Genomic DNA, 15272 nt, shown 5'->3' with positions numbered 1-15272 from the left:
CATCCTTTGGGACCCGACATATCCTGTGATTCTTTGTGCGACACTTCAAATAAGATGGCGGACATTACAGTATTTGGTTTCAACTCCACAGAAAGCTGAACACATGTTGAAATGAATAGATGTCTTTAAACATGAGATTATCTTTTAAATGTTGGTGATGGTGGTAAGGTTAAGTGATGCATTGCTATGTTAGCTTGTTAGCCAGCTAGCTAAACCATTGCTAAGTGACAAAGGCAGTGCTATGCTACGCTGATTTAGGGGCGGAAACAGGTGGTGACACAAGCATTACATTTTATAGGGACACAGCTTATATTTGGACAAGCACTGCAGTGCTGTTGTTTGTTATCATCCCTTATATTCTTATGGTGATTGCTGATATTTTAAAGTGTCCATAAGTTTTGCTGTTATGTAGGTGCATTAGGGTTTTTATCTGCAAATACCTAAAACCACATTTTGGGTTGTTTGAGAGTTTAGTAATGGGTAAAAAGTCCAATAAAACTTACATTGTCTCGAGGCAGCTTTAACACCAGAGCACTTTTACTTCAATCCTTTAGAAAACGAACTCTCATAAGTGCTTAAGATATGCATACATTTTCCTTAATATCCTCATTTATGTTTTTATGAAAAGCATTTAAGAGGAACTAAAAGCAAGACATGTCATCAAGGAACTTCTCTGATGCAGCTTTTATTAGAAACTTTAGTTTCTGGGCAGCTATAGGACTAAGTGCTCAGCAAAGTCTTTCCTTGGTCAGGGCCCAGAACTGAGAGCTTTAATTACCTCCATTTGTCCGTTGTTTTTGGCTTACCCGTGTGTTACGACTGTGGGTTTGTCTGCTTGTTGCTCTGCAGCTCAGTCAGAGTGGAATGAAGGCAGAGCTGTCCATGGTGCTGAACGGGCTACAAAGGGCTTTTTCTTTTTGGACGGTTGCGCTTTTTCTGTCTGGGCAGCACAACACAACAAAAGGTCTTGACCTTGCAGCTGTGTGGATGTACACATGATGCAATTTGAATTTTTCAGCCCTGCAATTATTTATAGATATGTTTTTGTGCCACCTCTATTTTCTGTCTACTCTATACATTGCCTGTTTGTCTATACTGAACAAACAGTCCAGGTATGTATAAATATTTAAAGGTAACGGTGTTATTGGCTGAGGGATGGAGAGGAAGGGTAAGGGTTGTGGAGGTAAATTGCAGTGGAAAGACAGAGGCATGCAGCGTAAGTAATCACTGAGGACAGACCTGTGTTCTTCCGTCAAGAAAACAAGGATCCGTGACTCCCCGAAGCAACCTGCCCATGTGTTTTATTGCTCTCATTTGTTGCCTTACATCTCTGTCTCCCTCAGACTTCTCTCGCTCGGGCTCCCTGTTCTGCCGTCGGCCTAAACCTATCCCTCAACATCTCTTTCTCTCTATCCATTCGCCTCATTCTCCCTTGCACGCCATCTAACTCCACCTCTCCATCCATCACTCTCTCGCACTTCACATACATCTTCCTGTGCCTCTGCGCACCGAGGAGGATCATTATGAGATGTTTGAGTGCAGAGCATCACCTGTGGGGCCTTTGTCTACTCAAGACCTGTGTCACCAATGAAAACCTTACAAGTCGTATTCCTCTCCTCCTTTCATTAGAAAGGGATGAGTAACAGTGGAGCAGTGGATGTCGAGGCTTTGAATAAATCAAAGCTATAAACTGGGCCATATGGCGACATATTGCAGGGGAATCACTACCAAGAGAAAACGCTCCGGTGGAAACCAACATGACACAAAAACATAAGGAGAGGCTGAGTCTTGTGAGGATGCAGGGAAACAGAAGGACATCCTGGAAGGGATAAGAATGAACATCTGAGTCAGGCAATGGCATTATCTTTAAAGGGGATTGCAATTAAGTTACGTTAACAATAACGTTTATATATTATGGGAAACAAATTCAATAGTGATAACAGGTATACGAACAGGGATAAAGCAAGCTACAGTCATCCTTCAATGATAAAACATTGTGGTGCCTGTTAAGCTCAGCAGTTCAGTCATGCGCCCTATGTAAAAGAGACTACAGTCCTTGAAGCAGGCGGTTTGAATCAGATCCTCTGTCCTTTGCTGCATTTCATTCCCCATTCTCTCTTCCCAGTTTCTACCCTATGATCTGTCCTCTCCTCCCAATAACAGCAAAAAGCCCCCAAATTACCGGCCTTCAGGCAGTCCTAACAATCACTCATTGTATCCCGTGTCATAGTGAACGACAATCAAGACCACATGTTAGATGCCTCCGACCTCACCACAGAAAGTCTAGCATGTTTGGTTACTTCTTTCTGCCGTCTGCGGTCTCATTATACAAACAATTGCTATTTTGTCAAGTTTCGACCCAGAGGGGACTCTTATTTAGTGACGAGTTGGTGTAAGCTGTGCCTATTTCAGTGCCTCCAGGAAGTTGCTATTTCGCGATCGCAACTATCAATGCAAATTCAACCTATGTGCGCGTTTTTTTTGCGGCCTTGCAATTTTATACAATCACCGCAACTTTCCCGCAAATTTGGCCAATTACATTAATCTCAGCCCCTGTACGTCATCGGTTTGGTCATCAATTTGACTTCCTTCAACAGCTTTCAACAATAAAACATGCGCAGAGAACGGATGAAAAGAGGGGACAGCAGGCAGGACAAGTGACGATGACAACGTTGTTATATATAGATACTAGAGTTATTATCTGAGGGGTTCAGTGTTAGCTTGGTCACCTACCTGCAGCAGGTGTGCTTTATAAACCAGCTCTCCTCACCTCCATGCATCTGTCTCATCTTCATTGATGATTTTTACCCCCGGTGTGCGTTAGTGACAAATACACAACCGGGGGACTCCTGTTTAATATTTGACGTTATTGTCGCTATGACCGTAAAAAGCTCCCGTCTACAGCTTGATTTAATCCAGTTTGGTGAAACATCAGACACATTTAGTAAGTTTGGATCAACTCCTCGTCATCAAAAGATGCAGATTCATTTCAAAGTGCCGTGAACTGACTGACTGTGCCTCTGTCGCTGCAAGGTGCATTTAGGGACCGTCGTAAATGTGCAATAGAGACCTTTCATGGCATTTTTCTGTGAATCAAGAGAATCAAAATACAGTCACAGTGGTCACAACAAGAATGTTTTCTAAAAACAACTGTAATTTAGCATATGTACTTGCCCCTGAGATGTTATTGGGGGAAAAAAGCAAAACCAAAAATCGCAACTTTCACCAAAATTTTTTCAAAAAGTTGTTGCAAATCCAGGTTTTTTGGGCCGCAACAATCACAAAAAATTCCGCGAAATCCTGGAGGGACTGCTATTTGCTGTATGTTGTGTATGATTTATGAGTATAGCATTGTGGAGACCTGGCATTAAAGGTTGACTTCTATTAAGTTCTGTATAATAGACCGCCGTGTGGAGATCCCCACTCCGTCGTCTTGAAGATTTCTGATGCTACCTCGCTATCTTGGGTTGACTGCTAACTACTATGACCGCTAGCTCTTTCCACCTACACCAGTCTCAATACAACATTCAAAAGTCTTGGGCGTTAATAAAATGGCGACGGGAAGTAAGAATGAGGAAATTGATGCAGGAAGAAACTGTGAGACAGAGAAAAACCCGGTGAGTGACTGCCGTTAGCAAACAGACTTCTTTCCAGGTGTTGTCTAACCCAACCCTTCTCTCCCTTCCTATGTCACCACCCAGGTCATAATGATTATTCGTGGACCACCATGAAGTCTGTCATGTCTGTTGGGCAAGAATCTATGGCTCTGTGATCGCCTGAACTGATAAGGAGATCATCGTGATGAAAGGATTGTACAGTCTGACCTTGACATTAATGTTAGCAGCAGCACGGCTGACTGACTTCCAATTTCAACATAGGAGTATCCTCCACCTCCTACACTCCTGTATTGTCTATTTTTATTGTCTTTAATTATCAGAAAAAATTCAACATTATCATACTTTTTACAAAAGTGCTCACTCCCAAGGTACTGACTCTGAAGCTGTAACAACAAGGGTATTTATCTTGCCTTATATTTTCTTCCTGAGAGAGACAGTCTACCTTCTCTCACAAAAGAAGAAGAGAGAAACAAAGCTAACAAGGGTCACCCAAGGTTGAAAAGTATTAGTGAAGGCACCGTGTTGAGGGATAGACAGACAAGTTGATGTATTTTTCCCTTAAGATGTTGTTCTCATGAGCTAAACCGCTGTGCTGTTGAAGTAATGAAAATTCAATCACTCAGCTTCCAAAAGCTCATTCTGCAGAGGCTTTTCTTTCAAATGTAGCGATTAAGACGACTGTCAATATTTAAACACCATTGCTCTCATACAGGCTAAAAACGTATCAACCAGAGCAGAAATTTACAGCATGCTCCAGTGACTGAGGGCCACAAAATGTAAGGCTGCTGAACACACTAAAAGCTATAATCTGTGGGCTTTTAGGTACATTTTTATCAGTTGTTCTAGAAAGCCAAGCAATCACAACACAGCTGATTTTGTTGGTGTCTGCAGCAGCTTGGACGCCCGCTGCGGCACAGCACAGATGCTATAATTGATGTGTGTCAGTTATCATATGTCTGGGCTCTCACACAGAGACTGAAAATAAACAGGTTCTCCTGGGGGAGGCATGGAGTCTGTAATGGCTGATGGGATTGAAAGAATACCTTGTTTATTAATCAATCTTCTGGTTCAGGGTTAAACTGATATTTATTGTTTTTTTCAGAGCCTCTGATGGATATTTAAATATGATAACAAATCTTTATTAAAAGTGAAAATAATTTCAAACCAGATGAATGCAAACCAAAAGGTTAAATCAGCAAGTCGTATTTGTTATGAAGCAAGAGCTCAAAATTGAGTTACATGCACCACTAATGATGGAGAAGCTAACGTTCTTTAGAGGTTTTCTACTTTCAAGAACAAACTGAGTCAAAAGTTTTGCTTCAAACATCTTTTATTTAGCATGCCTGGGAATGCCATTAGTTTGTTTTTTTTAATTAGCCCATAAAAAAGCAGTAACCTTTTATTCTGACACATTGATGGCGCTCACCAAAGTCATGATACAAAAACTGGTTACCAATAATGTCAGTGTTTTGAGGCATATTTGCCAGGCAGATGTTGAATTATTTCATAGGCTAGGTAAGAACATCTGTAGTATTTGTTCCATGGACAAAGTGATGGACTGAAAGAACACTATTGCCAATGCTACAGTGGCAAAAAACATTAAAATAGCACCTTAAATTAAGATAACAGGGCTCATCTGTTTGTATTTAAAGCGGTCTGTCATGTCCAACCCATTTAAAATGATGAATTGTGTTACCCTCTCTAGTTGGCACCAGAATTACTAGTCAAACTTCTTGCAAATATTTCTGTCACTGTCGGCCTGAAATGCTGGTCATATAATGTGTCGAAGCCATAGGGTGGCATGGTTTGGCAGTACATATTTTGATCCAAGAAATGGATATTAAGTTGTTTGTAGGCTGTGTCTTGTTAAACTGGCAAATAACCACTCAACCAGCACAAGCATGTGGACGTTATCAGGTAAGGAGAACCAAAAGCTGGTGGTGCTAGCTCTGCTATCTGTAGCCACAGTTGGCCAATCAATTTGACATTTTCAACCTGCAGACTGTGCTACATAAATTGTGCTCGATTCTCTGAGTGTTTTCTTACCTTTAGACCGTTCAGTTCATCAGAATTTAAATTTCCATTAAAAGGACTGCGAAATAAATTGCTTTGAACATCCCTAGTGATGACATTCTACAAAAACTCCCCCAGTTTTTTTGGTTGGGAAACTGGTAATTTCATTAAAAGAGCATTTCAATCCTAACAGGTTCTGAACTCTTGTCAAAGGGATTAAACCTGAAATATTTAATTCATGGGGTAGACCCGCTAAGCTTGAAAGCCATGCTGCCATCAAAGTTTTTCCACCTGATTACCCAAAATGCTTTGGTATCTCTTCAGAGTCATATCGCAGACCTGCAGCATGGCGGCCAGGTGATTGACTGCAATAAATTCCCTCACAGACATATCAGCCAGGACCTTGAAAGAATGAGAAATTTATTCTTTTATTTCCCAAAAAAAGAGAGGAAAATCCCAACAGACCAGAGCTGATGACTCTACAACGCATTTGTCACTCGTTTCCCTTTGCGCTTCCTCTCATTTCATTCTCCTCGCCGTGCAAACGCCAACTGTCTATCCGATGAGATAAAACATTAAAAAGGCACAGAAGGAGAAAGACAAAGACTGAAGGAGCGGGACGCAGAGGGAGCTGTCGATCAACTCCTCATGGAGAAACTCTGCCACCAATCTTCCCAATGCTTTAATTAATTGAACAAAGTATCTAATACTGCAAATTGTTCCTCAGCAGGAGAGATGTAAAGAAAGACACAACAGAGTGAAGGGGCTGAATCAAGCAGGTGATTGACGCGCAGAGGGGACTGTTAGGGATGAGGGAAATTAGTCCTCAAAATCCAGGCTGGTTTGTGAAGCTGGAAGTCTGACATGAAGGAAATCCCAGGTCTGGTACCCAATGCTGTATATAGAGACCTTTAGACGAGGCCCTGCTGATGTGGACATCATCAAAATTCATAACGCTTCTCCTTTCATCTTTGCTGATCTGCTTTCCCTGATATACTTCCAAGGATTGAAGAAGGTCATGTTGCAGGTATGGACTGACAACTAAGATTTCCCTTACATTTCAGAGTGAAATATCGTCCAATATACCGCTCGGAGTGGATCCCTGCTGTCTGTCCACAGGTTTGGATTACTCCATGCGCAATCAGACCTCACATTTCATTTACTTCACTTTCAGGCGTTAGCCGTGTCCTTGCATCCCCATGCCCTGTGAGCCTTAAATTAAGGTCACGAGGCATTCTGGTCTCTTGGAAGTGGAATAAACATTTACTATGTCCTCTCTGGACCGAGACATATTCAGCTTAGAAAAGCAGGTCATGTACCGCTGCCCCTCCAACATGAGAGCTACAGCAGGCTATCCATGCGGACAGTTGTTGACTAATGACATGGTAAAAAAAAAAAAAAAAGTGGCGAAGAAATGCGGGGGCATCTGCATATCAAAAGGTGCCGTCCTTTGAAGATCAAACATCAGAAGGGGGGGCGTTCAGGAGCAGCGTGAATCAAAGTTCAAGGTGAGGTGACGTAGTGGTCTACATTTTTCTGTTTGAAATCAGTGTTTGTTTACAAATTGTATTCTTTCACATCAAACGGCGATACACTGATATCTTACTTTGATACTTGTTTGTACAGGTGTGAGAAAATCAATGAGCAACATCATACTGCTTACTGACCTTGTTGGATCTTAAGGGTGTTAGGTATAAATATTTTGTGATGTAAAACCACTTTTGAGCTGAAGTGATCACTGGTAGAAATAAGTTTGAAATGTGATTAAATATTTGAGTTATTTAATTGTTACTTCCATCCATCCATTATCTTGACCGCTTATCCCGTTAGGGGTCACCGGGGGCTGGAGCCTATCTCAGCTGGCTTCAGGCGGAAGGCGGTGTACACCCTGGATAGGTCATCAACTTATCGCAGGGCTTTAATTGTTACTTAATTTGCTAAAAGTCTTTAAATTTGGGTTTGTTTGTCATGTTTAAAATACAGCCCAACCTAACATCAATGTCTTGGTATTATTAGGCCAACATGGGCCCATCATAGATACATCTACTGCTTTAGAAAAATGTTAGATACCACAGCAAAAATATGCTTTTGGTTTACTATTCACAGGTTAGTTTTTGATATTGAAATTAACTTTCCAACTTCCTTATAAAGCACTCTCATTCAGGTCATAAAGTCAACTGACAAAAACATAAACCGGTTTTTACGCTGCAAATAATGCAAAGAAAATATTCATCTTTAAGAGTCCAGGAACAAATATTTGGTGAAACAATGGAGTTGTGAGAATTGAAGCCGATGCAGAAATGTTAAAAACTGCAGTTCCCCGAGTGTCCACTTGATGCTGGCTCCAGAAGTACCGGAAACCACATACACACCAATTCAAAAAAGACGATCTTTACAGCAGAAATAAACATGTTTACAGCCTGGTACAAAAAACGAATGTAGTCTGGATAGCTCATTTTTCGATCGGCACACACTGTATGGGGGGTGAATTTTTTCATAACGCGGCAATTTTGAAGATATTGAGATTACAAGTTTTCAATAATAAGAGGCAGAGCTAACTTGACTGACAGGTGGGAACACTGTAGCTGTTGGCGAGGAGGCTCAAATCCCACCTTTTTACTTCACGCTAGCTTGACAGCAGTTAGGTTGAGTTCGGCATTTTCAATATGGCTCCCGCTGATGATTGGCTTCAAAACAGCGCTTCAGAAACAGATGGATGATGTCACGGATACTATGTCCATTTATTATACAGTCTATGGTGTTTGTGTGATTCAAGGAGCCGAGCTTCGTTCACTGGTGATTGCCAAATCAGCACCTCATTACTTAGAATGAAGTGTGCCTGTGTTGAAATCAAACATACACTGGAATAGATCTGCTTCCAAGCATGTAGATATGCTGATTTCAGAAAACTATAGTATGGTCCCTTTTTTTTCCTGGAGCTGTATATGTTTTTCGCTGGTGTGAAAGCTATTGTTTAAGTGCATAAATATTAATGCCTTGGTAGCTTGGGAATGGTCTCATCATGAGGTTTCTGTCCAGTAGAGTGCACAGATTGCATAGAATACTCTCAGCACTGTCTGCAGCACATCAACATCACAGCTGAGCAGACATTAGACCAGATGAGAAGAGGTTGACACTCATTAATAATGAAACAGTCTTTGTCTCAGTTCACTCTCATCCATGTACGATGCTTTAGACAAAAGTGTCTGATGAATGAAATTCTAAATTGTAATACAATCATACTCAGTGTTTTTACTTTGTTTTGATGGAAACAGCTACCTCTTTGTCTGTTTTGTAGCTCATGAATGGTGGATTGAATATCCCAAATATGAATACGTGTTAAAATATATTAATGCTCAAGGTGACACAGGCTCTAAAATATCAGTGAATTTTTTTCTGGTTCCTAAATATCCTTCACCATTTCCTAAGAGACCAAGGCCACTCTTACCAGAGGGCAAGTATTTTCTTATTTTTTGGTCTACCTGATAAAAGTGTGATGATGACAATTTTTTCTATTTAACTTCCTTTCAAGAAGAGAAAAACATTTCTAATTACAAGCTTCCAAATCCCAAGGTTAGGCATTCAAAATATTTCTTTATGACCAAAAATGTTTTCAAAACCTGAGAAGGAGCTTTGATTCTCAATAACATAAAGCAAAAAGTAGCATTGTCTCATATTTAAGGGTTCAGAAACATAATTATTTTGTCTGTCCAAAGTATTTCAAACTGTAGGATGACTTTAAAATGCCTTTACTTTTTAACCAGCAATTTAAAGCCTGAATATATTTGGTTTATTTTCTCAGAAAACTGCAGCTACTAGTAAATGTTGCATTTCTTGTGGCTGTTAAGAGTAAATGTTTTAATATTCTGCTTTAGAAATTGACATGATGAATAATTGATTCTAAAAACAGTTGCTGAAAACTTCTCCGAGTTCTACTTTTGAGGGATTTTTCAGAAACACCTCTCCCCTTCTTTATTAAAGATGACATCTGCCTCAAAAATCACATCCCTCCTTCCATCCCTCCACACAGACCAGAGTTCACTAAACAGCCATTTCATTATATGCGACTACGACATCTCAGTGAACATCCTGTTACGACACTGAAGCATCTCCCCCCACTGTAAACACTCGAGTGTGACTTTCTGTCTGCTGTCCCGCCTCGCCGCCTCTCTGCGTCTGCACGGACCAAAGTCGGAGGGGATCAGCTCATAATCCCTGGCCCCTTCAGGCACCGGCGGAACAGATAAAGGCATAGCATTGCTTTGAGATCACATCCCTCTGTGTGACCTGTAAAACCCGGCAAGCCGTCTCACGCCAGTCAACAACGGTGCACTTCAAAAAGCGGACGATTCGCGCCGCTGGACGGTTGAACACAGCGCGGCGGGAGAGGCTTAGCAGCGGGGATTGAGGCATGAAACAAACACCAAAACACACAAACACGAGTATCTCCTCTGAGAAACAATCATGACAAGCATTGCAAATCAGTTTATTGCCATTGACGTTCCTCTTTTCTAAAAATAGGCCCCTTTTGAGCTCTTTAGCCTGAACCCACGATGGATATCTCAGATGTTTGAACATCATGCTGCTCCAAAAATTCCCATTCAGACATTTATATTTTATTTAAAGCATGAAATAAAGAGAATGACTTATTGAGAGGAATTTCAGATTCAACTGACTGGCCTACATGCACGAATATGGGATGTAATGTAGCTCACACATCCTAGCTGAGGTGTGAGAGATGAGTGATGATAAGGAAGATGTCGCAAGTTCTCTAATTATTTCCGTTTACTCGTCATGAGACATGACAGAAATTCGTTTTCATCCTAACACTGCTGCTCTCACATCTGTCAACTGTGCACATTACATCCAATATGGAAAAACGCCATTCACCAAAGCCTGTTGCTCTAAATATTCTGCTTCTTCATGATAAGACAAACAAGATCAGCCTTTTTTTGCAACATTTTGTCTCTCACTGCACAACGGAACATGGATAATGAGGTGTCATTTACTTGTGAGTGTGAGTATTTTTTCTGTGCAGATGTGTCACTGAATGCACGTCTTTATTTCACACTGATTGGCTTTTCACTCGGCAGCAGTCCAAAGAGCCTTTGCTCCACTAAAATGTGAGCCGAGCTGCTTTTGCTAGTGGTAGAGTGAAGGAGGATGAGGCGGATGAGGTGGACTCAGGGGAGAGGAGGAAGGGGGGGGCGACATCTTGTGACAACTCTGTCACATTATTTCATCATCGAACATCGACGGAGAAGTCTCATTAGGTCCCTTTTCTGACAGATAAGAATCACATTTTCAGGATGGAGTGGAGGGGGGGGGGTGCTGGTGTGGGTCAAGATCAGGAGGAAAAAACTGAAGCTGGAGCATTTCAAGCGGCAAAGAGAGGATTCAAAGTGGGTTTCTTTTAAAGAAGAGAAGCGGAGCAGGAACAGTTCAACAATGGACTGTGTTGTGCATAATTTGTATTCCTTCCCATGAACATGCAAACGGAAATTTCGGAGCAAAATGGAGCTAAGCAGAAAAGTCTGGAAAGCAGAAACGCACACACAAACACACAAAACCCCAACCGCCCTTGACACATGCTTTGAGGAACATGGAGGACATCTGACAGAAGATGTAACAGCCTGCCTCTTGTGCCCCCCCCCCCCCCCTCCCCTTCTTGCAACATCAGTGGCACAGCACACACAAACCAACATCTGCAGCACACACACATACAAACACACACGTTCATTTGTCATGTGCTGCATCCTTCAATCACGACAACAAGAAGAGCACAGGCCTTAAAAAAAAAAATCTGCAGAGACAAGCCTAAAGAGTGTGTCGACAGGAAGTTTCTCAGTATGAACAATCTTAATGTCACGTATCAGACTTCAAAGTCTTCCTTTAGCCTGAAGATGAAATCTCATAACTGCATACCGCACACAGACAAAGATATGACACACACACACACACACACACACACACACACACACACACACACACACACACACACACAAAAACAAATCTCTGTGGTGCAGAGGGCTGGAACCCTATTTGATCTCCGAAGATTCCTGAGCCGCAAAATCGTAAAATATTTATGGACTTCAACTCAAATACTTGTGCGTATACTCACAGGAAAAGAGGCTGAAGGGTTGTCTTCCTCTAATTAAATTAATCACAAAAGACAACATCATAAACAAGCTCTCAGGCACAGAGTTCACCTTTTGATGAGGAACAAAGCGAACAGAACAAAGATGAATTTCTTCGATTGGTATTACAGAGCTGGGATGGGTTTTGCTCATCACTCTCAACAACAAAGAAAACATCTTCCCTGGATCATTACTACTAACCAATTATAAACCACCAAAATGTGTGTAATCTTCTCATGTGCTACATTTTTATCACACCTATGCAGCACTGCGAGAGAGCACCCTTCAAAATAAGAGCTGCCAGTGCCAAGAAAGAAATAATGAAACTGCTTTAGTCTCAAACTAACCCATCCAAAAAGTCACACCTACACACACCTCTTCACAGCTATATGTCACTCTTACATCCATCTTTCTAGCATGTATATGCTGCAGAAATCCCACTCTAACTTGCGGCAAAAAGAAGTATAAGACCTTTAGTGGGAGTGAAATTTCAACTTTAAGATGCTGCAGTCTTAACCAGTTTTGAGACTACCTCCTTCGAACACCATCTCACCCACTGAGAACAAGAATCTGCAGTTTAGTGAGTCCCAATTGTTGCATAAAAAGAATCCTAATCCCCAAATTTTCAAGTGTGCTTTGTTTAAAGCAGTACATTACACATGAGCTCAACAGCATGCTTACACTATATTAGATGTTGAATTCAGGGTGTTAATATGCACCCATGACTGCAGGTTATCATTGTAGGAACATAGCATTACCATATTTCATGCATCCATAAGCTGGTCCAACAACTAAGTGCTTGGACCTTCACTCTGTAACCACTGGCTTTATCTTGCAGTCTTGTTCTAAGACCCAACAGATGAACTCCTGAACACCTCCAGCATCCTCACCAATTTAAGACCCCTAATCAGATCCATTGGACTCACCATTTTCTGCTTCTTTGACTCAAGAACTCTTGATTTCTCTGCACTCTCTGCATTTGGGTTCTGCCTCGCCTCATCTTTTACATAACAAGCTGTACCTCCTCAAAGTACAAAGCACTGTTTAGAATATTAAAGCTCCGAGCAGACAACAAACTAGCTCTCTGAATCCTGTATCACACTCTGCAGACATCAGTCACACAAAGATGGAAGTCAAGGGTTTATGGAGCAGTCTAAAGTTCACCATTAGTGAAAGACAACAACCCAAATGCTTGACCCCAATGCCAAAAAAGTCAGGATGCTGTGTATGATGAACTCCCTACTATTTAGAATTGTTGAACTATTTGCTCACGCAGTCTCTCACAGTGTTGAACCTCTTTCCCTCTCATCTCTGAGAGACTAAGCTTCTCTTGAATGCCTGTTTTATACAAAGTCATGTGACTAACCTAGTGTTAAGTAACTTAAAGAGTTGAGAGTATGGGCGTGTCCACATAAAGGACTAAATGTTAAAATGTCATAACCTGGGCATCAGATCTAGTCGGTTGAATAGGGTTGCACTTTATTGTCATTGTAAAAAAGAAATACAATGAAACTTTGTTCGGCAGCATTTCAATCTGATTTAAAAAAAAAAAAAGGTACTTAAAATATTACTGTACATAAAAATATAAATATATGTACATTTGTCGCTTTTAAAATAATCAGACAGTTATGTACGGATGAACGACTTACCTAATGTTTTTGCCAGTAGGCCTGAAATCTCAGCCATATGTTGTGTCTAAGCTGTATTGCAGCCAGCCACCACTAGATGGGGCTGCAGCTCTTGTTATTGGCAAATGCCATGTTGCTGTAATGCTCTACTACCCGGATGTAAACAAGCACATATGACTAATCACATCTTTTCGTGCCAAACGGTTTGGCAGTACTTTGATCTAGAAAACGTAGCCTTTCATTTTTAGCATTAAACAGCTTTTTCAGTGTTTAATTGTCCCTTAAATGAGAATATCTTTCATGTAACAATACAATTTTGCAGTGTTAGCATTTTAGATGTTGTTTTTCCACCATTTTCAATTAAATATGCTGTTTAAAGATTTATAAAGCATCACATTTTGTTCAAATATTGAACACTGTGTCCCAATTTTTGGGGAATTGGAGTCGTACCATCCTTTTTATTCAGCTACAATGACAGTCAATACATTTTCTCACAACTTTTTTAAATAACTCATGAATTATATCAACATTTGGCTCAAACTGTCATCAAATATAAAAAATTATCAGAATTTTCTCATTGGAATAATTGGTTGAAGCACAAGATGGCCTCATGAAAAAGTGGGTTTGGCTGATTCGCAATCAATAACCTAAAGATAATTTAAATTAACAAAATCTCACAATCAAGAGGCTTAAACCAAAATGACAAAAATAAGAGTGATTTAATTGTTTAAAAAAATCTCCTTTCAGCTACCACTTCCCCATGGTAACTGTTAAACATCATCACCACATTTTTCTCTCTTGGCATTACAGTGACGTTCTTCATTGAGACCAAAATGTGCATTAACTATAAAACACCATTGAAGCAGAGCAGCAGTCCATGATTCACATGAAGCAGCACTTTGGAGCACACAGCTGCTGTTTATCTAAAAAATGTAGGCTCCCATTTCTAAATATAAAAGTGATGGATGAACGTGAACTGAACCTAAAATTACTGTTTTCATTATTTATAGCGACCTCGTAGCCTTGATGAGTCGACATATTTCTTGGTAATGTATGCTAACTTGGGCAGAATGAATGCATTACAGCAGACAACAGAGCAGGTGCAGGCTGGATGGGCTTCACTTTGTGCAAACAGTGATCAGGCAGCGTGCAGCAGGTGACATGACTTCTTATGAGACGGGTAAACAGCCTATGAGGATATGGAAATCAATTTACATACATTTACAGTCAAATAAAAAAAGATTTCATCAGCACGCGTTTTTTAACTTTGGCACACTGGAACTGCGTCTGCGTAAAACCAAATATAATGCAAATAATCCAAAGTTAAAAAGGCCTAAAAGCAATCCTAATGCGTTTTATCCACACATGAATCACGGCTCAGTAATCTCAACTTGTATCCTCAAGCAACATTTGCATACAGATAACATCAGCTGTGTGTCATTAAGGCTTTTAGAGGCTGTGTAAACTCACATCGATGGTTGCGACGCTTCCCCTTGTACATGGTCATTATGTATGGGTCCAGCTTTGCGCTCTTTCAGATCCGCTTTCAGGCAACCAGACCACAGAGACACGGAGCGACAAGACTTGAGCGTGCTGCTGGGAGACTTTATGACTGGATGTAATTTAGCTCCTCAGACAAGGAATGAGAGGCGCTGCTTGAGCGAGGATCATACCAATGTTAGAGAGGGGAGAGGGGGCGGGGGGCCGGGCGACGGAGCGGCTCATCCATGCACAGATGTGAGGGGTGATCAACATATATCAACTTTATCATGGGGGAAATATCAGAAAATGAGCAATCTATATACATATCTGAACAAATAACCGAACAGTTCTTCAATGTTTATTAATAATAATAATCATGTGTACCCTCAATATAT

At 40.8% G+C, this 15272-nt stretch overlaps 1 protein-coding gene across 6 annotated transcripts in view; it reads right to left on the bottom strand.

Annotated features, from left to right (window-relative positions):
- LOC117828974 (RNA-binding Raly-like protein) overlaps nucleotides 1–15070 on the bottom strand; it is a 39827-nt gene extending 24757 nt beyond the window's left edge. Inside the window, exon 1 of one of the 6 annotated variants that reach the window (XM_034706411.1) lies at nucleotides 14866–15070. In XM_034706411.1, the coding sequence (XP_034562302.1) occupies nucleotides 14866–14902 (37 nt within the window). In that variant the 5' untranslated portion in view covers nucleotides 14903–15070. The remainder of the gene's footprint in view (nucleotides 1–14865) is intronic. The other 5 variants (XM_034706406.1, XM_034706410.1, XM_034706405.1 and 2 more) reach the window with 5 other exon arrangements.
- Nucleotides 15071–15272: the final 202 nt, after the last annotated feature.

This window comes from Notolabrus celidotus, chromosome 17 (assembly GCF_009762535.1).
Source record: "Notolabrus celidotus isolate fNotCel1 chromosome 17, fNotCel1.pri, whole genome shotgun sequence".
Classification (NCBI taxonomy): domain Eukaryota; kingdom Metazoa; phylum Chordata; class Actinopteri; order Labriformes; family Labridae; genus Notolabrus; species Notolabrus celidotus.
The sequence above is the reverse complement of the archived record's forward strand: the minus strand, read 5'-3'. Positions and strand labels throughout refer to the sequence as shown.